At 45.7% G+C, this 22,737-nt stretch overlaps 1 protein-coding gene across 5 annotated transcripts in view; it reads left to right on the top strand.

The window, feature by feature from the left end:
• GLRB (glycine receptor beta) overlaps positions 1–22,737 on the top strand; it is a 255,060-nt gene that overhangs the window by 227,265 nt on the left and 5,058 nt on the right. For 4 of the 5 annotated variants that reach the window (XR_003858600.1, XR_003858595.1, XR_003858602.1 and 1 more), the window contains one exon: positions 7,129–7,261. Coding sequence is in view for 1 of the 5 variants with exons in the window: in XM_029615712.1 (XP_029471572.1) it covers positions 7,129–7,421 (293 nt within the window). In the remaining 4 variants the exon portion in view is untranslated. Of the gene's footprint in view, positions 1–7,128; positions 7,422–22,737 lie in introns of those variants that run through there. The other variant, XM_029615712.1, reaches the window with a different exon arrangement.

Here is a 22,737-nt window from a genome sequence, read left to right on the forward strand (position 1 = left end):
CTTTTTGGCAGGACACTGCCAAAGACTTCTAACGGTTGGTGCTCGGTCCTTGCTGTGCTGTGGGATTCAGCCCATAAGCATGGCGAGTGGGTTCGTAGGTGTGTCACCATCTGTAGGATGGGATTTCACTGTATGAGTACTAGTCAGAATGCCTTTTCAGTGGAGGGCGCTATTCTTCAGATGTCCTCTACTGTATGGGTATTTGTATATTTCTCTCATGGTGAGTACGACAGGTTGTGTGCCTCAGCCACAGGACTGACCTAAGTTTGCATTCCTGGTCACTTCCTATGGGAGTGGATACCAGGAGGGTAGTATCAGGAGTCTTCTCCTTCCTCAGAAGAATGTCTTTTGGCCCCTCCTGTGTTAGAAATCCCCTTTCTGGGTAAGGCCCTAGGCTCCATCCCTTGCAAGTTTATCGCCGAACTGGAGCCTCGATTCTTTTGAATTGGTGCATCTCCTTGTAGGCCAGGACCAGGGGACAGTAGTGGCGATCATTGGACCAATTTTGCTGGGGTCCCTCCATTGATTACCATGGTGGCCTCTACCCCATCTGAAGGTGGCTGCAAGTGACAGATTGTCACTTCAGAACCTCAATGATCAGTGGCTGTAAGTCAACTCTCATCTGGAGAGTTAAAAGGTTTTTTGGGATCCTGAGGCCCTGATTCCCATTGCTTTCCTGTCCCTTCAGGAAGGGGAGATATGACTGGGTTTCCAGGGCAAACCTTATGGGTCCCCCTCTGGATGCCTGGTTGTCCACCCCTAGAAAGGATGTCCCTTGTTCTCCTTTTCCCAGAGAAGGAATGTCACTGCTTCTATTGACAGTCGCTCTAGGTTCCTCGCGGCATCCAAGAGCCCGTTAGGCGGTAGCATTCTCCTTAGGTCATCCTAAGGCACAGCAGGTCTAGTTCGTGAAGGAGCCATTCCAGATCCCATCTCCTCATCATACTAGGAGTCTTCTCTTCGGGGTAGCTCCCCGGTGAAAATTAGGGGTTTCTCCCATTCAGGAGTCACCTTTGATACCTGCTGACCTCAATGGGTGTTTTTCGTGGAGGACCACTATTGCCAGTCATTCTCGCCTGCAGGACCCTACCTCAGGAGGGTTCTAGTCCATCAAATTGGCAAGTATGTCTTTCAACCTCTCGCCATATCCATGGCTGATGTAGTTGGGGAACGAGGGACACCATAACAGAGATGCTACTCTTTGGTTGTAGTGGCTTGCAAGCTATACATCTCCATTTTAGGGATAACTCAATCTGCAAACAGGGGAGTTTGGATTCATGCAATGATTGTTCCATTTACTGGACCACATGCTTCTTTGGGGGAAGTATATGTAATCATGGCTGAGATATTAATACCTAAACAGATTCATGGACAATCTGTTCCGAGATCTCACTAACCCTCCCCTGGTACCCTTAGGGTTTCCAGGCACATGAAGAAATTCTGTTCTACAAGGGTTTGTACTTGTGACACCCCAGCTTCCTATCTCTTGGTGGAGTGTTTCTGGATGTCTTCCCTGGAGGATTCACCATCAGTTTTAGCTGTTCCAAGCAGGATGAGGGCTCTATCTGAGTGGGTAATTTTCTACTGGAATTGGCAGTGAGTTATTTGCTTGGGGTTGAGATATACAATCTAGCAACTTGTTCTTATCCCTGCAAGTCCAGCAATCTGCATCCTTGTGTTGTTCGCTCCTTCTGACTTCCAGTTGGAATGTCGAGGGTAGGAGAAGAAAAACTAGGACGTTCATGGTATATTTTAGTGTATACCTCCAGGGAAAGATACACTACTTTTTCCCCTTTATTTTCGCCAAGTTCTGGCCAGTACTGCCGTTTTAGTTTTTCTCAGTTCACTAGATTGTCCAAAGTATGTTCCTGCTCACCTGAACTATCCTATAGACAGGATAGGTATCCCTGCCCTTAACAGGGTGCAGTGTGGGTGAGCTTCAGGCCTAACTTATCTCCCTGCTTGGGGGTTTGGGCTAGCGATCCCATTCAGGGATTGCCTTTCATCCCCTGAAACTCTTGATGCTGTCCTGCATGGTCAGCTATGTCTGGTTCTTTGGCATGTAGGGTCTGTCACAGTCCCTGCTATTATTGCTGATTATTCTTCCAAGTGTTGCTTGGGTTTTTCTGCCCATTGTGCCTATCAGTCAAACATGAGCACGCTTCTGAAGATGCATTCTATCCTTCAGATGCCAGTGGACCCCAGCATCTTTCTGGGAAGATCTCAGGCCTCAGTTGAGTTTTCAGTTGCATTGTAACACAGAAAGAAACTATGCAGTCTTCATCCAAGAGTCCTTCTCTTGTTTACATTTCTGGACTTTTTCCTGTATCCAGGAGGTTCTAGACCTGCTGTTGTTGTCAGGGTTTACTGATCTGAAACCTTGCTTGTAATGTTTTCCGTGATGCAGAGTATGCTTCTTGCTGTAACTCGCATCACTCCTCTGCCTTAGGCGCCTCTGCTACGCATGAGGGTTTTGTGTCTTAGTCTTTTCCCATGGTTTTCTCTTTGTAGAACCCAACTCTTTTCCTGCCTAGACCCCTTTTGTGGGTTGGCTGCCTCACAGGCAAAAGGGAGAGAAGTGGTGCTTTCAGCACTGTGTGGTTTTCCGCTTTGTCCTGCTAAGACAGCCTATCACCCATGTGTGAGGACTTCCATCCTCTTTGTCCTCAGAGAAAGCAGAGTTGCTTACCTATAACAGGTGTTCTCAGAGGACAGCAGGATGTTAGTCCTCACGAAACCCACCCGCTTCCCCTGGAATTTGGTTTCCCTTGTATGAGCTCTATTGTGGACTGAAGGACTCTGTATAGGGGGCAGGGTTGATAACTACAGTTGCACTCTCTCAGTAGGGCATGTTTGAAAGTTCTAGAATATTTGAGATCAAAGTTGTGGGCTGGGGCTCTATCTGCTGATGTCACCATGTGTGAGGACTAACATCCTGCTGCCTGAGCGAACACCTATTTACAGATAAGCACCTGTGCTCTGTTCTAGTGTAGGGATGCGTGGATCTCAGGAATATGAAGCACAGGAAGATACTAGCAGTATTAAAGCATGCCTGGAAGCTTCCAATATGGCTCTTCAGAAAGCAGCTTGTGACTATTGTCATGAGAGCAGGATTAAGGTTATCTCAGTTTTTACAAGACTTCTCTTTTTTAACTTTTTATATAACAGTTTTACAACAAATGACAAGCAAACATTGCCTGACCATAGGGATGTAGGGATATAAATTAAAATGAAACAAATTAGAATGAAAACAAAAACATCATATTACCCTCTATTAAGCCCCCAAAAGGAAATGAGAACAGAAAAAAAGGAACTTATTTAACAAAAATATAATAAACTAAGAAGAAAGTAAAGGCAATGGAAAAGAGATATATGTGAACAAATCAATGGACTTCTTCAATAACTGCTGCAGAAACAATGAGTTTTCTACTGTCCAAAAAGGATCTTAACTGAGTGAGCTCAAAGAAAATAAATCGAACACCAGAGATCTTAAAACATTTCCTGGAAATTGTAGAAAAAAATCCCCATACCACTCTTTCACAGTATCATGCATCTGAAGAAATCTTTTTATTCTGGGTTTGTAAACATTCAGAAACAACTAGACTTTATGGCCCATAAAGAGACAATCCTTACCTCTAAAGAAAAGTTTCAATATAAGGTCTTTATCTACCTTGGGTAGGAAGGAAACCAGTAAGGGGGCACATTGTCACTTCGTCAGTAGATTTTTCTAAATAAGCAGAAATACCCAAGCTGTCTGCAGATACCTGAAACATATCAGCTGATACAGATATCCCCCAACCTTCCAGCAGAAAACCTTATTTAAAGGAGGCATCACATTCTCAAAACTCATCAAACCTCCAACATATACTTCTTAAATAACTCTCTTGGGCCAGTTAGAGGAGTTTGTGGAAAACTGAGGACTCAAATTCAGAAATCTGTCTCCATTCTCAAAAATCTCACACATTGCAACAAAATATGTAACATTTTACATTCTTGAAAAAGCACAGTTTGGGACTCCCAACACATTGAGCTTTTCTGTAAGGCACACAAGTGCAGTCTGAGTTAAACACTTGCTATTTAACTGCTTATAAAGAAGTGGCAACATTGTCTAACTACTTACTTGCTGTTCTTTCAGATATCTGCTGTCGCTCCTTGTGACCTTGGGCAAATCACTTTACCCTCCATTGCCTCAGATACAAAATTTGATTGTAAGCCTTGTGGGGATAGGGAAATATCTATAGTACCTAAATATAATCCGCTTTGATGTACACTTTGAAATGCAAAAAGCGGAATATAGAAATTTAAATAAATAAATATATTGAAGCTGAATGTCCGTTGACCTCGCCAAAGACTAGGTCCATGGAGAAAAGGAACTTGACGAGGTCCCAAGCAACTGTTTTGCCCCCATTCTCCAGCTCCCTGCCCACTGCTGCAACTGCATTGTGCTGTGCCAGGGGACTTCAACACAGCCTTCCTGACTGGAGGGGTTGCCGATATCGTGAGGTTTCTTGCTGCACTGCTCAGCTCTTCACAACAATTGAGGGAGATGTTACATACAATAGCCCTGTAGCACCCATTGACAGATGACTGTCTGTTACGTCTGGAGCCCAACACTGTCTCACCAGCAACGCTTGCAACTACGCTATTGCCCGAGTTCAAAGGCTTCTTAATTCCTCTCAAAAAGTGGGGGATAGTCTTCTGCAAGGCAGAGAGGGGGAACCCTTTCATCTTCCCCTTCTTCTTCACCATTGAAAAAATAAACAAATTCCACCACAAAATAAGTTAGGCAGCATCTCAAACAACAAACATCATTTTGGATCCTTCCACCTGCTAAGGTGGAAGGATCCTTTATTGTAGATGTAGGCTGGGAAGGGGGTCCTGAACAGCCTCCTCTGAACACTGAAGCATCTATAACTAAGGAAGGCTATCAAAAAAATTAAATGTTCCCAGTTAACAGTTTCAACTGTCAGAAATACTGTTAAGAAATGGAAGTTATATAAAATTGTTGACGTCAAGGCAAGAGCTGGATAACCAAGAATGGTCTTTGATGGAACTGGTTGAAAACTGGTAAGATCTACAAAACAGAACCCAAAGATCACTTCAAATGACCTACTGAAAAGCTTAGCTCATACTAGAGTAGGTGGGCACAGGTCCACAATACAGGATTGCTTGCATAACAATGATCTGCATGGGAGAGTTGTCAAAAGGAAACCTTTTCTACAACCTTATCACAAAAGTCATCTAAAATATCAAGGTTTTGTTTTGCATGCTTTTAGACAATGACTTTTTTGATAAAGTCATAAAAAGGTTTCCTTTTGACAACTATTGTGTGAGTGGTGCTGTATTGTGGACCTGTTGACAGCTACTCCAATATCTGCTAAACTTTTCAGCAGATCATTTGCAATGTTCTGTGAGCTCTGTTTTGCAGATCAGATCAATTTTCGGCTTGTTCTATCAGTGATTCACTGTTTTATTATTTTCAGATTCTTAAAATCAGCAAATAATTGGTGTTTTTGCACTAAAAATTGCAGTATGATGTCATGTTTAACTTTGGACAACAGATTGAGTAATGGATTAAGACCATAACTGCTTGTTGGGCAATGCACTATTCATTTTAATAAAATGATTCAATGCCTTGCCAAGAACTATATCTACTGAGAACTATCATCAAGGAGCTTTTCATCTCACACACAGCTAAGTGGATTGCTTTATCATCTTACATAGAATATAACTGTTCTAATGCACAACGGTGAAGGAAAATAACTATATTGCTTTGAACAAAATTATTATTACTACTAAATATTAATGAGAAGTCAAGTAGTTCTCAAGTACACGGGTGTTTAATATTAAGAAAGAATGACCGATGATTAAAAATTGTGGCAGAGTTGAAGATGTGTTTCACACATTAAATGGCAGAGTTAAAGGTGTGTTTGGCACATTAAATGAGATGTGTGTGATCACTATGCGGTTGCCCAATATGATGGTCATAAAAATTAAAATTTAATCTTTTGTGATGTGATAGTTATAGCATTTTTAGAGATGTTTAACTTTGTACCATGTAGAGCTTGTATCAGCTTCTGTTCACTTGAAGATTAATTGAAACATACAATTTGACCAAGGGTGCCATAATTTTTGCACACAACTGTACAGTTGTAAGATTTGTGAAATAATTGCATGGCCTCAAACTGCTGCTGCATTTTAAAGGCTGGTGAGCTACTGCAGTGCAACGTATTAAGTCATGTCTAAGACTCAGTTTACTATTGTTTTGGGACTGTTTGGCTTTGTGTGCTACTTATATTTTGCTTTTTTTGGTTAGTGGAATGGCTCCCAAATTAATATAGGCAGCTTTCTGACTCAGCTTATTCCTAAATCTCCTTTTTGCTAATATTTATTTCTTATAAATTCCATTTTTTTAATAACAGGTGAAATTTTGTTATGATCCTTTCCGAAAAATTGTTCCCCTAAGTCATTGTTCTTGTTTTCGTAATCTACTTTTCCTTTATAAATACATGGGATTCTGCCAAGGGTCAGGATGCCAACACTCCATTTATTTTTCCTCTAATCTTCCATTTCAGTTGGAACCAAAGCTGGGATCTGGCACTGAGCCTTCATTCACAACAACCCTATTTTATATGCCCATCCCAACTTACCTAGCCCAGTTATTGCCATGTATCAGAGCTCCTTCCAGAATCCTGTATTTGTGGGCCCTAAATCTAGCCACTAGGTGCCACCATCACACAATGACTATGTCTTCCTTTGGATCTTCACCTGTCCATTCTGTCCTGGGAAACGGAAGACCTGCATGAGAATTGAACTCAAGACACTCTGCATGGTGTTTGAATAGGAAGATCTAACAAACCATGAATGGCCTATGTTTTGTGAGAAATTAAATTAAAAACCATGCCAAGGAAGAGAACTTAATTATATTGTTAACTTGTGCCTTTATGGTTTAATAAATATTTTGTTTTACCAGCTCTTATTTTTACTGACTTGTTAATTAGATATGATGGCTTGATGCTGCGAGAATCTTTTCTCTATATATTATCATAAAACCCAATAGAGAGAAATTGCTCAAGACATGCTTATATTTATTCATGATATTAAAAATGATTATTTCTTTTTGGCTAGGTATTTTCTCCGTTCTGAATTTGGCATCTGAATGCACCTCTCTCGCAGCAGAGCTTCCCAAAGTATCTTACGTAAAGGCATTAGATGTTTGGCTGATAACTTGTCTTCTGTTTGGATTTGCTTCACTTGTTGAATATGCTGTTGTACAAGTTTTGCTGAACAGCCCAAAGAGAGTTGAAGCAGAAAAGGCCAAAATAGCTAAGGCAGAGCAAGCAGAAGGGAAAGGTATGAATGCAGCAAAAAAGAACACAGTGAATGGAACAGGATCTCCCGTTCACATCAGTACTTTACAGGTAAGAGCAGCAAATGCTTTTGTATTATAGTGGAATTGCAAACATTCCATTTTGATCATTCACCAAAATGTGTTAGGGCACTAACGCATGCGATACATATCGCAATGCACGTTAGTATGCAAATTTTACATTTGGTATGCAAGTGAGAAGAGTTAATGGAAATGAGGATCTGCTAGCGTGGAATGCAGTAGAGTAACACACACTAACGCGGGATTTTACATCAGAAACAACTACATCTTTTTTTTCTGTGCGTTCTACCTGCTTTTAGCCTTGCATTACCGGGGAAAATGTTTTTATTGCACATGGTGGGGGGGAGAGGGAGAGACAGGTAGAGAGACTCTATACAGAGGTGCTCTCTCTCTGTCCCTGCGATAACAGCTGTGGTTGTGCATTACAAACCACGATAATATACTGTGCGTTGCAATATTTATCTATGCGATGCGGTAACGCTACAATTTGTGTAACCATGCCCATTTTTTTTTTATTGCATACACTATTTCCGCTATATTTATAGCAATTTGATGAATCTAGGGGTAAGTGTCTTGCAAAAGTCAGCACTCCTGCACATTTTTAACATTCTTCTGTCTACAAAATACAAGTCAGAATGCTTTAAAGTAGGAGTTTATTTCACTAATCTACATAACTCTACACTTTCTTCATGAAAGAACAATTATGGAAATATAATTGTTAAACGATATTGTTAAACCCATCACCATAATGATTAATCTTTTACTTTCCACTGGTAAACTTCCCTCTCCATTGAAATGAGCCTCAGTCAGGCCTATTTTAAAGAGGACCGCTGCTGATTCTTCAGATTTATCAAACTTGCATCTTGTATCATCTCTCCCTTTCTTAGCCAAAATAATAGAATCAGTAGTATGGGAATAGTTATCACAATTTTTTGACAATTCAGTCCTTGACCATTATCATTTTGGATTCAGGAAAGATCATAACACTGAGACATTACTCTTATCTAATATTGATACTTTACATCATGGTTTCAAGACTGGAACCTTATATAAGCTAATACACTTAGGGGCGGATTTTCAGAGCCCTGCTCGCCTAAATCCGCCCGGTTTTGGGCGGATTTAGGCGAGCAGGGCCCTGCGCGCCGGTGAGCCTATTTTACATAGGCCTACCGGCGCGCGCAGAGCCCCGGGACTCGCGTAAGTCCCGGGGTTCTCCGAGGGGGGCGTGTTGGGGGCGGGCCCGGTCATCGTGGTGTTTCGGGGGCGTGTTGGCAGCGTTTTGGGGGCGGGTACGGGGGCGTGGCTACGGCCCGGGGCGGTCTGGGGCGTGGCAGCGCCCTCCGTACCCGCCCCCAGGTCGCGGCCCGGCGCGCAGGAGGCCCACTCGCGCGCTGGGATTTACTTCTCCCTCCGGGAGGCGTAAATCCCCGGAGAAAGGTAAGGGGGGGGTGTAGACAGGGCCGGGCGGGTGGGTTAGGTAGAGGAAGGGAGGGGAAGGTGAGGGGAGGGCGTTAGAGGATTCCCTCCAAGGCCGCTCCGATTTCGGAGCGGCCTTGGAGGGAACGGGGGTAGGCTGCGCGGCTCGGCGTGCGCCGGCTATACAAAATCGATAGCCTTGCGCGCACCGATCCAGGTTTTTAGCAGATACGCGCGGCTCCGCGCGTATCTACTAAAATCCAGCGTACTTTTGTTTGCGCCTGGAGCGCAAACAAAAGTAGGCCTATTCGCGGAGTCTGAAAATCCGCCCCTTAGGGGTAGATTTTATAATTTTGCGCGAGCACCAGGCGCGAACAAAAGTACACGCGAGGGCCCTGCGCACGTAAATCCGGTCGGATTTACGTGTGCAGGGCATTTAAAATCCGGCCCTTTGATACATGGGCTGCGTAAAGCCCCGGGCTTGAAAAAAGGGGGTGGGCGGGGCAGGGGTTGGGGCCAGAGGCCTTCAACAGAGCCGCTCTGTCGGAGGATCACGTGCCAGCAGGCTGCCGGCGCAGGCGCAAAAGGTAAGATAAACATTTTGGGGGGGGGTTAGAGTAGGGCTAGGGGGGGAAAGGTTAGGGGAAGGGGTGGGAAGGTCAGGTTAGGGGGGAGGGAACGGGGGAAGGCACAATTGTGTACCCCATTGCGCGTGCCGACCCCTGATTTTATAACTTACGGGCGTACATGTGCGTTTGCGCTCCTTTTAAAATCTACCCTTTAAATACTATAGCCACATTCAACATTTTAAATCATAATATTCTCCACTTGTTTATCCGATATTGGGATCACTGGTTCACTACTGTAATGGTTCACATTGTATCTCAGCAACCGAACACAGCAAATCAAAAAGGTCATCTCAACTGCCTTATATCCTGTCTCAGACAGAGTTCCTCAAGGCTTCGCCCTATCAACAGCCTTGTTTAATGTCTATCTCTGTTGTCTTCTTATATTCTTGGTCTTTCATATAGGTTATGTGGTGATGACATTTAATACATTTTCCTCTTAAAAACTTTTGGCCTGCTATCATCCTGTTTGCTGTATTATCTCTATCTACTATTAGAAGCTGGTTTCCCCATAACAAACTGTCATTGAATCTCAAAAAAACAAATAATGTTAGGTTGTTCTTTATCAGAACAAGCCCCTGCCACGTTCACTTTTGATAATGAGACATTACATATAATGCAGAAAGTATACAATCTTGATGTCATCTTTGATTCTTCCCTGTCTGAGCAGCCACAAGTCAAAGCAATAGTCTGGGCCTATTTTGCCAAATTAAGACTTGTAGCATCATAAGCCATGACTTGATCCTATGGACTTTGGAACAGTCTTTCAATCACTGATTCACCCAGTTCTTCGCTACTGCAATTTACTTTAGACAGGACTTCCCCAGTATATAATTAGACCCCTTCAATTAGTTCAAAATGTAGCTGCCAATTTGCTTACTGGTACATATTTTCATGATCTCATTTCCTCTGTCCTTCAATTGATTCACTGGTTGCCCATTGTACAGTATGTACAGTATAAGCTAGCTGTAACAATACCCAACCTCCTCAATAATGTTACTTCTCTCTGTATCATCTCCATCTTAAAACTTTACATTCCATCAAGGACCTTTTATTTCTCTAATTAAAATCTCCTGGATGTTCTTTTTTTCTCAAAATACTCATCTGTGTGTAACTCACTAAAGGACCATTTCTGATGTGGGGCCAGTCTTTTAGAATTACCTTTCTTTATTCATACACGGGCGGATTTTAAAAGCCCTGCTCGCGTAAATCCGCCCGGATTTTATTTTCCATAGGCCGCCGGCGCGCACCGGCTGCCCAAAATCGGCAGGCTTGCGCGCGCTAATCCAGGATTTTAGAAGATACACGCGGCTACGCGCGTATCTTCTAAAATCCAGCGTACTTTTGTTTGTGCCTGGTGCGCAAACAAAAGTACGCGAACGCGCTTTTTAAAAAAATCTACCCCACAGTCTTCAAAACATCCTAAAGAGTTAAAAAACAAAAACACCCCCCCCCTAAAAAGTCATTTATTTAAAGCAGCCTTTCTAGCAATTTTTTGCTCTCATTTGATGTGACAGCTACTCAATAAAGTATCTACTGGTGATCTATTTAGTTTAAGCAACATTTGTCTATTTTCTGGTGACTTACATTGTTGTAAATAGCATTTCTGTTTTTTTAGTAGTATGTTTTATTTTATTATGTATATTTTATATATCCTACCCTGATCTTTGGAGGGTGAAGGAAGTACTTTTAAATAATTTTTCTGAAAGTAAGAATAAAAAATCAAAAAGTCTTGATTGTATAAGTCTTTACTCCCCATGACTCAGTACTTTAGTGGATGCCTCATTTTGTAGCAATAACAGTCCTGAATCATTTAGGATAAGTATCTCTCAACTTTGCACAGCGGAATGGTGCAGTTTTGCAGGTTCCTCTTGGCTGAATTGCTCAAGCTCTTTCAAGTTGACTATGAATCATCTGTGATCTGCATCCTTCAAGTCTTGCCACAGATTTTCTATTGGATTGAGGACTGGGCTTTGATTGGGACACTTAAGGGCATTTATTTTTTTCTCGATGAGACACTCTACTATTGCTTTTACTTTGTGCTTAGAATCATTGCCCTGCTGAAAGGTGAATCTTGTCCATCGACAAGCAAGATAAAATACAGCCACACAAATGAGGTAACATCTGATAGCACCAGCTCAGATGTGCTTTCTCAGATCTCAGAAAGGAAAATATTTTTGAGCATGCACAGGAGTTCCTGTGCATTGGCCCCATGTGAGTCTCCATAGTCCTTTTTTTTTTTCCCACTGCTATCTTGAAGACAGTTTTTTCTCTCTTTTTATTCAGTTTTTATTGCACTATTGTTAGGGACCTTTGTTTTAGTTTTTATTTTATTTTTTTCTGGACTGAAAAAGATATCAAGGTTTTAAGAAGGAAATTGAAAGCAACATTTTTTAATAAAGAGTACGCTGTTTAGTAGTTTTTAGGTTGACAGTGGGTAATTTATGTAATTTTATACATTTTATTATTTTAATTTTTAATTTTATACTGATTCATATTTACTTTAGTATAATATATTATGGGGTAGATTTTCAAAGGGGTACGCGCGTACCCCCCGAAAACCTACCCCAAACCCCCCTGCGCGCGCTGAGCCTATTTTGCATAGGCTCGGCGGCACGCGCAAGCCCCAGGACGCGCGTAAGTCCCAGGGCTTGCAAAAAGGGGCAGTCAGGGGCGTGGCCAGGGGGTGCGGTTAGAGATCGGGGGCATGTCCGGCGGCGTGTGGGCGGTCCGGGGGCATGGCCGAGTGCCCCGACCCAGCGGCCTGTTTCGGGGCCTGGCGCGCGTAAGTTACTACTGCCTGGAGGCAGTAGTAACTTCTCTGATAAAGGTAGGGGGGGTTCTAGATAGGGCCGGGGGGGTGGGTTAGGTAGGGGAAGGGAAGGTGCGGGGGGGGGGGTAGAAAAAAAGTTCCCTCCGAGGCCGCTCCGATTTCAGAGCGGCCTCGGAGGGAACGGGCAGTGTGCGCAGGGCTCGGCACGCGCAAGTTGCACAAATGTGCACCCCCTTGTGTGCGCCGACCCCGGATTTTATAAGATACGCGTGGCTACGCGCGTATCTTATAAAATCCAGCGTACTTTTGTTCGCGCGCACCTATGTTTTTAAAATCTACCTCAGCGTATGTTTTATTTGTGCTCCTCACTGAACAAGTTCTGAAAGATGTGGAATATGAGGTTTTAAATAAAATAAAAATTTCAATATTATAACAAAACAAATCAGTGGAAAAATGACTTTTCCACTGCTTTTTCTCCTGTTTGTTATCACAGTTAGTTTTCCTCTGATTTTTTTTTTTACATTGAAATTTTCAGAAAAAATAAAAACTGAAAATGAAAGTCCCTAACTATTGTTGTGCAGTTGTGATTTGTAATTATTTTGGAGGTGTATTTTGTTTGTTTCCTCATTTAAAAAAAAAAAAAATTTAGGTTTGAAAAGGCTCTGTTCAAATTGTGCAAGAAGTGTAATCACAAGATGTTTTTTGCGGATCTTCACAAGGTACGGTATACTTATGTTGCTTGGGGACCTTCACATGGAACTGTGAAATCCCCGACTCAAGCCAAATTGTCACCTAAAGCACTAAGGTACCAGCAATTAAGACTATTCACAAATACCTCTGCCCTCAAGAAATAAGTCTCTACTTCAAAAGGGCCAGAGCTTAAAAAGAAGAGGCAGCCTGATTCACTCAGACAGGGCACAAGTCCTCCCATAGATTCCCATTGAATTATGTGAAATTTTCTCTGGTACATAAAATAGCGCTATCACCAACTGTTTCAGTGGTGTCATCGGGCATTGAGCCCTATACTTCATGCTGAAGTCAGTGTCATTCATGTCATAGAAACAGAAATGACAGCAGAAAAGGCCCAAATGGTCCATCTAGATACCCAACAAGCTTATGGTAGCACTAGCCATGCCATACAGATCTCCCCTATAAACGTATCATCAGGGAGTGGCAACTGGCTTGTGTATACAGGTCTCCCCCATAAAGGAATCATCAGAGGGTGGCATCTGCCTTGCAAGTTTACCCCCCATACTTATTTTCCCAAAAGTCAGGGCCCTTGTTGGTTTCTGTCTAATGCCCCTTTATCTCTTGCCGTTAAAGCAGAAAGCAATGTTGGAGTTACATCACAAATATAAGGCTTATTGGTTAAGGGTAGTAACAGCTGCATCAGCAAGTTACCTCCATGCTTATTTGTTTTCCCAGACCGTAAAATTCATGTCCTTGATGGTTGCTGTCTGAAATTAATTCTCCTTTCCCTCTTTTCCCCCTGCCGTTAAAGGAGAGAGCAATAATGAGTTGTATCAACAGTATAAAGGCTTGTTGGTTAAGGGTAGTAACCATCACACCAGCAAGTTACCACCATGTGCTCTTTTCTTCATTTCCATCCTCTAGCCTTTAGGGATCCACAGTGTTTATCCCATGCCCCTTTGAAATCTTTCACCGTTTTTGTCTTCACCTCCTCTTCCGGAAGGGCATTCCAGGCATCCACCACCCTGTCTGTGAAGAAATATTTCCTGATGTTGGTTCTGAGTCTTCTTCCCTGGAGTTTTATTTCATGACTCCTAGTTTTACTGATTTCTTTCCAAAGGAGAAGGTCTGTGCTGACATCGGCACCATCTCTGTCAGAGCCCACCAAGGAATCAGGTGGCATTGCTACAATCTCTATCGATTCTACTTCCAGAATCTGAAACCTCATGTGTAACTTTCCTACTGGGTAAAGACAGCACTGCATTTGTGCAAAGGATGTGGCATGACTTCATAATGAAATATGAATCCAAGATACCATGGTAGAATGCTGCGATATATATAAATTAAGTTGTAACTATTATATAAATGCCATTCACAAATTTGAAAGGCTATACAAATACTCGGTGATTTGTAATAACCATAGTTCCCTGTACGTACCAGGATCAGTCCAGACACCTGGTTTGTGACTCCGCACCAGCAGATGGAGACAGAGCAAGACTTGTCGGGCACCCTCACATATAGTAAGGCGCCACCCACAGCTCGTCAGTCTTTCTCTGTCTCCAGCAGATGGGGCAGGTTCACCCACAGGCTCTGATGACCCCTGGGTAGTGGATTAGCTAGTCAGGGTTGTTGGATTTGGTTTGTTTTGGTTTGATTTGTTTGGATTGATTAAAAAAAAAAAAAAAAAAAGAAGGAAAATTCCAAAGAAAAGTGGGAAAGCTTCGCTCGTCCTGAGAGCCTCCCAGGGGGGTTGTAAGGTCCTGAGGGGACCATCCCCCCTGGTCGAGGCCGCTGCTGAGGGTTGAGGACCCGGCCTGTCTCTGGCAGCAGCGTCGGGGGTGACACTGGGGAGCCCGGTTCACTCACCCCCGCTGGACCGGACAGTTCAGGACCAAGATCAGTGACAGGTAGAAAGAAGAAAAAAAAAAAAAAAAAGAATTTGTTTTATTTCTTGCTGTTTTCGCTGTTGTGCCGTCTGCTTTGGTTTTCGCGTGGGGAGCGTTCCGTGCGGGAAAGCATAGGGCTGATTTGACTTTTTCTTGCTGTCTTCTTTCTCAGCTTCGGTGGTCCGGCCCGGTGCGGCGCATGCCGGGGGGGGTTACGTGCCGCGCGTGCGGCTCCGTGTGCGCGCGGGGGTCGCACGACGGGTTTTGCTCCTCTTGTTTATCGGGAGGTGAAGGGCCGTCCGAGGGCGGTCGGGGGGTTCGCGCTCGACCGCGATCGCCGCCGCGCGCTGCCCCTGAAGGAGAAGGCAGGGCCGAGCTGTTCCCGCTTAGTGCGGGAACGGCGGCCATTTTGGAATCAGTGAGGGAGGCCACGCGGCGGGCGGTGGAAAATGGCGGTATGCCGCCGGCGTTATCTCCTCAGCGATGGGACCCCGGGGGGGATCCCCCGCGGGGGGGCTGCTTCTTCGGCGGGTCGGAGTCAGGATGAGGCCTCCTTGGATTTTGAGGCCTCGTTTTCGTCGGACTTCGCAATAAGCGCTCAAAGCGGAAAAGGTCGGCGGTCAAAGGGGGTTCAGACAGTCGGTCTGATCCCCAGAAGAAGCGAGCGGGGGAGGGTCCCCGGAGACCCGTGGACCCGCTTAGGGAGCGGCGCTCGGACCGCGGGGCCCCCCAGGATACCGACTCTGAGTCGGCTTCCTCCGAGGAAGTAGATCCTGATTTAGGGGCCCCGCGGGGCGACGGTGCGCACACGGAAGAGTCACGACCCCATGAGGGTGCGCTTGTTCCGCTTATCCCGGCTATTCTTCAGGAAGTGGAGGTGGATGCTCCACCCATGGAGTCTAGACAGGATGTCAAGATGGACCCGGTTCTGTTGGGCCTTATGGTGGCTTTCCTTTCCATTTTTTTCAGCCTCTGATATTCTCTTTCGAGAATGGGACACCCCGGAGTTGGGCCTGAAGGTTAGTGAAGCTATGGATAAACTGGATCTCCTGCGTCTTCCTCGAGTGGACGCAGCGGTGTCGGCGGTCACTAAACGGTCGACTATTCCGGTAACGGGTGCCACGGCCCTCAAAGATATCCAGGACAGAAAGCTGGAGGCTCAACTCAGGAAAGTTTTTTGAGTTTTCGGCTCTGGGGGTCCAGGCGGCCGTTTGTAGTAACTTTGCCCTGAGAACCGGCTTGCGCTGGGCTCAGGTTCTTCCGGCCAATGCGAGCCTCTCGGGAGAGGAGGCGGCGCAAGCGGACAACTTGGAGGCGGTTATTGCGTACAGCGCGGATGCGATGCATGACCTTCTGAGGACTTCGGCCAGAGCCATGGTCTCGGCAGTGTTGGCGTGACGTCTCCTTTGGCTCCGCAATTGGGTTCCAAGGCACACCTGGGCTCGCTCCTTTTTAAGGGGAAGTTGTTATGTGGCAAACAACTGGACGACCTGATGCAGTCCCTTGGTGAAAACCGGGCGTTCAAGTTACCGGAGGACAGATACAGGGCTCGGACTTCGTTTTCCAATAGGTCCCGCTTTCGTGGGCCCAGGAAGTCGAGGCCACAGAGATCGTCGGGGGCCCCATATAGATCTGGTTCCTCTCGACAGTCGTCGTAGTCCCAGTCCTTTCGAGGAAGGAAGTTTGGACGGCAAGGCGGTTCCTCGACGGGGACCGGTCCGAAGTCCGCCCAGTGAAATGCGGAGGGCCCCTTCCCCGCAGCTGGCTCCCTTGCTTACACCGGAGGTAGGAGCCAGGTTGACGCGTTTTTACGGGGAATGGGCCAGGATAACCACGGACCAGTGGGTCCTCAGCGTGATAAGACACGGTTACGAGTTAGATTTTGCTCGGGTCCCGGTGGACGAATTCCTGGTGTCCCCTTGCAAGGGAGGCATCAAGCGTTTGGTGGTCCGGGATACACTGCGACGCCTCGAAGACCTGGGCACGGTAGTTCCCGTGCCTCCGGGGCAGCGCCATCGGGGCCGGTATTCCATTCACTTCATAGTGCCAAAGAAGGACGGCGCGTTCCGACCCATTCTGGACCTCAAAGGGGTCAACAGATGTCTTCGCGTTCCTCGATTCAAAATGGAGACGATCTGCTCAGTAATAGCTTCGGTTCGACCAGGAGAATTCCTGGCGTCGCGGGACCTGACGGAGGCTTACCTTCACATCGGAATTCGGCCGTGCCATCCATCAGCGGTATCTACGGTTCTGTATCCTGGGCAGACACTATCAGTTCAAAGCTCTCCTGTTCAGACTCGCCACGGCCCCAAGAATGGGGGTGGTGGCAGCCGAGCTGCGACAACAGGGGTTCTTGGTACACCCCTACTTGGATGATTGGCGGATCCGAGACAAATCCGAACTACAGTGCCGACAGGCAGTCGACAGAGTCCTGCAACTCTTGCGGTCGCTTGGTTGGGGGGTCAATCTCGCCGGAAGCCGGCTGGTTCCCACCCAAACCTGGAATACTTGGGAGCGTTGTTCGACACGAAGCAAGGCAGGTTGTTTTTGTCCAAGGAGCGGGTCTGCAAGCTGCAGGGACAGGTGCGCCGGCTCTTGTCCCTTCGGATTCCGCAGGTGTGCGATTACCTGATGGTGTTGGGGTCGATGGCGTCGACGCTGGCGCTAGTCCCCTGGGCGTTCGCTCATCTACGTCCGTTGCAATCCGCATTGCTCTCCCGCTGGCGGCCGGTGTCTGAGGAATTTTACCTTCCCCTCCCGCACACGGATCAGGCGAGGTACAGTTTGCAGTGCTGGCTCAGCACCACCAATCTGACACGTGGAGTGTCCCTCCTCATGTCCACCTGGACGGTAGTCACCACGGATGCCAGCTTCTCCGGCTGGGGGGCGGTTTGCATGGGCTGCTCGGTGCAGGGACAGTGGTCCAAAGCTCAGTCACAGTGGTCCATCAACTGCCTGGAGACCAGAGCGGTCACGTTGGCGCTACAGTCGTTCCTCCCATTGCTCCAAGGGACTTCGGTCAGAGTGTTGTCGGACAATGCGACCATAGTGGCGTATATCAATCGCCAGGGAGGTACGAGGAGCCGGGCGGTGGCGGAGCAGGCGCGGCTGCTCATGCTCTGGGCAGAAAGAAATCTAAGCAACATCGCGGCTTTCCACATCGCCGGAGTGGACAATGTCCAAGCGGTTTTCCTCAGTCGGCATTGGTTGGACCCAGAGCAGTGGGAGCTGCCGGAAATGGCTTACCGCCTAATTTGCAACAGATGGGGAACGCCACACATGGCTGGATGGCCATTGCTCAGCACGCCAGGGCTCCGCGCTTCTTCAGTCGACGGAGAGAACGAGAAGCCGAAGGAGTAGATGCGCTGGTACTCCCTTGGCCCACGGACGTTCTCTTATATGTGTTCCCTCCATGGCATCTGATAGGCAAAGTCCTTCGTCGAATAGAGTCGCATCCGGCGGAGGTGATCATGGTGGCGCCGGAGTGGCTACGGCGGCCTTGGTTCGCGGACCTCTTGCAGTTGGCAAGGGAGGCTCCTCTCCGTTTTCGGGGGGAAGCGGCTCTCCTGCGGCAAGGTCCCGTCTGTTTGGAGGACGCGGATCACTTCTGTCTCGCGGCCTGGGTTTTGAAAGGAAACGTTTAAGGACTAAGGGATGTTCGGATGCGGTGGTAGCCACCTTACTGAGTTCTAGGAAGTGGTCTACGTCTTTTGCCTACATCCGGGTCTGGGCGGTGTTTGAAGATTGGTGTAGATCGCTTGAGGTGAATCTGGTGTTACTATCCGTGCCGGATGTCCTCGCTTGAATCCGGTGTTACCATCCGTGCCGAATGTCCTCGCTTTCCTTCAGGCGGGGCTTGCTAAAGGGCTATCGTGTAGCACCCTTCGAGTACAGGTAGCGGCACTTGGCTGCCTCAGAGGAAAGGGGCAAGGTAGGGCGCTGGCTCATCATCCAGACGTGGCGCGTTTCCTTCGGGGAGCTAAGCATTTGCGGCCTCCGTTACGTCATCCTTGTCCTTCCTGGAATCTTAATTGGGTGCTCTCTGCTCTGTGCACGTCGCCTTTTGAGCCCATCAGGGGGGCGTCTCTAAAAGACCTTACCCTCAACACGGTTTTTCTCGTAGCGGTCGCGTCGGCGAGACGAGTTTCCGAGTTGCAGGTGTTATCTTGTCGAGAGCCGTCTTTACGCTTCTCGGATTCTGGAGTCTTTCTGAGAACGGTTCCTTCTTTCCTTCTGAAGGTGGTGTCTGCTTTTCATTTGAACCAGACAGTTGACTTGCCTGCTTTTCCTGAGGGGACGCAGGCTGATCCAGACGCCAAGGTGTTGAGGAATCTTGATGTCCGCAGAGTTCTGCTCCGTTATCTCGAGGTAACGAATCCTTTTCGAGTCATCTGTTTGTATTGTTTTCAGGCCCAAAGCGGGGCGGCGCTGTTTGTATTGTTTTCGGGCCCAAAGCGGGGCAGCGCTGCTTCTCGTGGCTCAAGGAAGCTATTTCTTCTGCGTACCTATTGAAAGCTAAGCCTGTTCCAGTGGGCCTCCAAGCCCACTCGACGCGCGCTCAGACCGACTCGTGGGCGGAAGCTTCGCAAGTGTCGCCACAAGAGATTTGCAGGGCGGCAACTTGGAAATCGTTGCATGCTTTCGCTCGACACTATCGGCTGGATGTTCAGGGCCTGGATTCTGGGGGGTTTTCGGGGAAAGAGTTCTGCGAGCGGGACTCTCTGCTTCCCACCCTCAGTAGTTCAGCTCTGGTACATCCCAGGTGTCTGGACTGATCCTGGTACGTACAGGGAAAGGAAAATTAGTTTCTTACCTGATAATTTTCGTTCCTGTAGTACCAAGGATCAGTCCAGGCTCCCGCCCAAGTATTGCTTTAAGATTTAGAAGAGTCCGCTCGATTGGTTTTCAATTGTTTTGCAGTGTCTGTCTGTTGGTCCTCTGGTTCTGGAAGTTCTGATCCAGCTGGGGGGTTTTTGGTTGCATCGGCCCTAGTGTGGGGCGGTATAGTTAGATAGTTTGGTTTCATTGCGGTTTTGCTTTGACATTCGTAAGACTGACGAGCTGTGGGTGGCGCCTTACTATATGTGAGGGTGCCCGACAAGTCTTGCTCTGTCTCCATCTGCTGGTGCGGAGTCACAACCCAGGGGTCTGGACTGATCCTTGGTACTACAGGAACGAAAATTATCAGGTAAGAAACTAATTTTCCTGAAAAAAGGTATTATGTTGCGTCTCAATGCCTCTTAACTTTTTGTAAAGAAAAATGTAAAAACAACCATATATGAAAGATTGGTCACTTACCTCAGAGAAAGCACACGACACTGGCAGTGTTTTGAAATCAGCTCAGGAGTGAACAAAACTTCCAATTTATGCTTCAACATAATACCATTTGACTTATGATTATAACAATACACCAAGTATTCTCATAGCCTTTCAAATTTATTAATAGTGTTTATATGATGTAAACAACCTAACAATTTATATATATCGCAGCATTCTGTGGGATCTTGGATTCATATTTCAGTATATATTTTTTCCACACTCGAGGTTAGCTTAATTGTATTGGCATGACTTCAAAAGCCACTATATGATGAAGCTAACGTCAACAAAATGCACGCCAGTATTGGAAAAAAATTCAGAAAATCTTCATTCCTCTTAACAGATTGAACCCTTTCAAAGGCCAAGGGGAGAGGAAGAAGAGCCTTGATCTTAACAAGCTTATTCTACATCCCCAATTCAAATAAAAGATTTGGTCTCTGATTCATACAACTCTATCAGTGCAATCTATCCTGGACACTCCTGGTATCCTAGAGGATCCATATCCAGAGATGAAAATTATTATTCCACCAGAAGATCTGTCATTACTAACATTCATTCAGAAGATAGATTCAATCCTCTTTGCAATACAGGAGGATACTGAGCTGAAAGAATAGCTTTCAGGTGTGTTTATAAAGACGCATAGCAATCTTTGGTGGCACCACTACATGAGGCTTTAAAAGATTTACAGTTGAAGCTCTGGATTTCCCCTCTGTTCCTCCTGTTGCCAGGAGAATTGGCCTTAAATACAACATAGCCTTGTTCTCTATGGCAGAGAGAGGACAGACACATCCTTTAGGAGGTTTCAGCCTTATGGCACAGTCGTACGATCTGTGTGGAGGAAGGATGTCAGCAGCTTCTTTGGAGAACACATCACTGAATGATGCATATTGAAGCGGCAGTCCTGGCATCACTGGATTTGTAGGCATGCAGAGGACAGGAGAAACCTTAAGGCACTTGCTATGACAACCTGGGCCCCAGCGGGAGAGTTCCAAGGTGGCCCAGTCGAATTAAGGCTGGTGCGACTGCAACCAGGGTAACCCCAGAACGATAGGGTACATAGCCTTCTCCAGCACAAAGAAGGAAATTGATTCTCTATGGAGGGCTCCGGTGCGAAGGGTTACTGGTCCGGCACGCCAGGTCACGTCACCCCGGCAAAATCTCTCCATGGATGGAGGATAAGAGCAGTGGAACTTCCAAAGTGACGAGGGGGATCCTCAAGTGTTCCACTAAGCATCCTTTGAAGTTCCAAAAGACTTATATCTGGGTCTGGCGCATACTTGAGGCATTTTGTGAAGATCAGACATTGTCTCCTTGGCACTCCACTATTCCTTGTATTTTAGCCTTTTTTCCCGAAGGGTTTGTTAAAGGATTTGGCCCTGAATTCCTTGAAACAGATATTATGTTACAGATCTAGACTGTGTGATGTCTTGGTGGCTGCCCACCTGGATGTGTCTTGATTTCCTTATGGGCTTTAAAATATTGCACCTTCCTTTTAGGCTTTTTTTTTTTAACTTTATATTTATTGAAAATTTCAAAAATAAGACTAGTATACAAACGTGTGGTAACATACATAAGAGGCAATAAATCACAGTGCTCTACATAATAAAAAAAAGAAGAAGAAAAAAAATAAATTTATTACCACATTTCGCCTCTAATGTAATATTAAGGCAATTGGTGGGGGGGGAGAGACACCAAGATATAATTAAAAGCGAAACACAAGAACGATAAGATCAAGAAAATAGAGGTAGCATTTGGATCACAATATAATTGCCGATAGCCAGATGTCAATTAAAAATAGCCAAGGGATGGGCCTCTAGATACGAATGTAAATGCATAGGATCAAAAAATATATGTTGGGCTCCCAAGAGAGTAAAAACACATTAACAGGGAAACTGTAAGGTAAACTTTGCACCTAGAGCCAAAACTTCAGGTTGCATCATAATAAATTTTATCCAGCATTCCTGAGTGGATCTAGTGATATCAGGGAAGATCCATACACACTGTCCAAAAAAAAAAAAGAGATTGACGATGTAGGAAAAAAGATCTTAAGACCAAATCACAATCTTGTGAAAAAACAAAAGAAAGAAAAAGAGTTCCACGTCTAGAAATCTCTGTATCCATAGACAAGTCCAATTCCGGCTCTTGAACAGACTCAGGTGGATTTAAGTCCAATGATTTTGTCATGAATACCTTAGTAAAAGTAGGCATTACATCCACAGGAATTTTAAGGACCTCAGTAATATATCTTTTAACCATATGAATAGGTGAAATCAATTTGATTGAGGAAAATTTAAAATCCACAGATTTAAATAGCAGATAGAATTTTCAATATTTTCCAATTTTCTGGAATTAGAGAGATATGATTTAATCAGCATATCTTGGACTTTCTGTAAGGAAGAGACTTGCTGTTCCAAAGTTGATATTTTCTGAGAATGAAACAGATTCAGCTTCAAGGACTTGAACTCAGCCAGCAAAAGTAGAGGTAACTTGAACAAGAAAAGAAACAGACTTTTCCAAAATCATGAGAGCAAACCAGAGTGAGTCCATAGTAACGACTGAAGGTCTAGGAAGTGCAGGACGAAACAAAAGAGGCCCCATACCTCAGCCATCTTGCAAGACGTCCTGTCCTCCCAAAGATTG

This window comes from Rhinatrema bivittatum, chromosome 1, assembly GCF_901001135.1.
Source record: "Rhinatrema bivittatum chromosome 1, aRhiBiv1.1, whole genome shotgun sequence".
NCBI classification, from domain to species: domain Eukaryota; kingdom Metazoa; phylum Chordata; class Amphibia; order Gymnophiona; family Rhinatrematidae; genus Rhinatrema; species Rhinatrema bivittatum.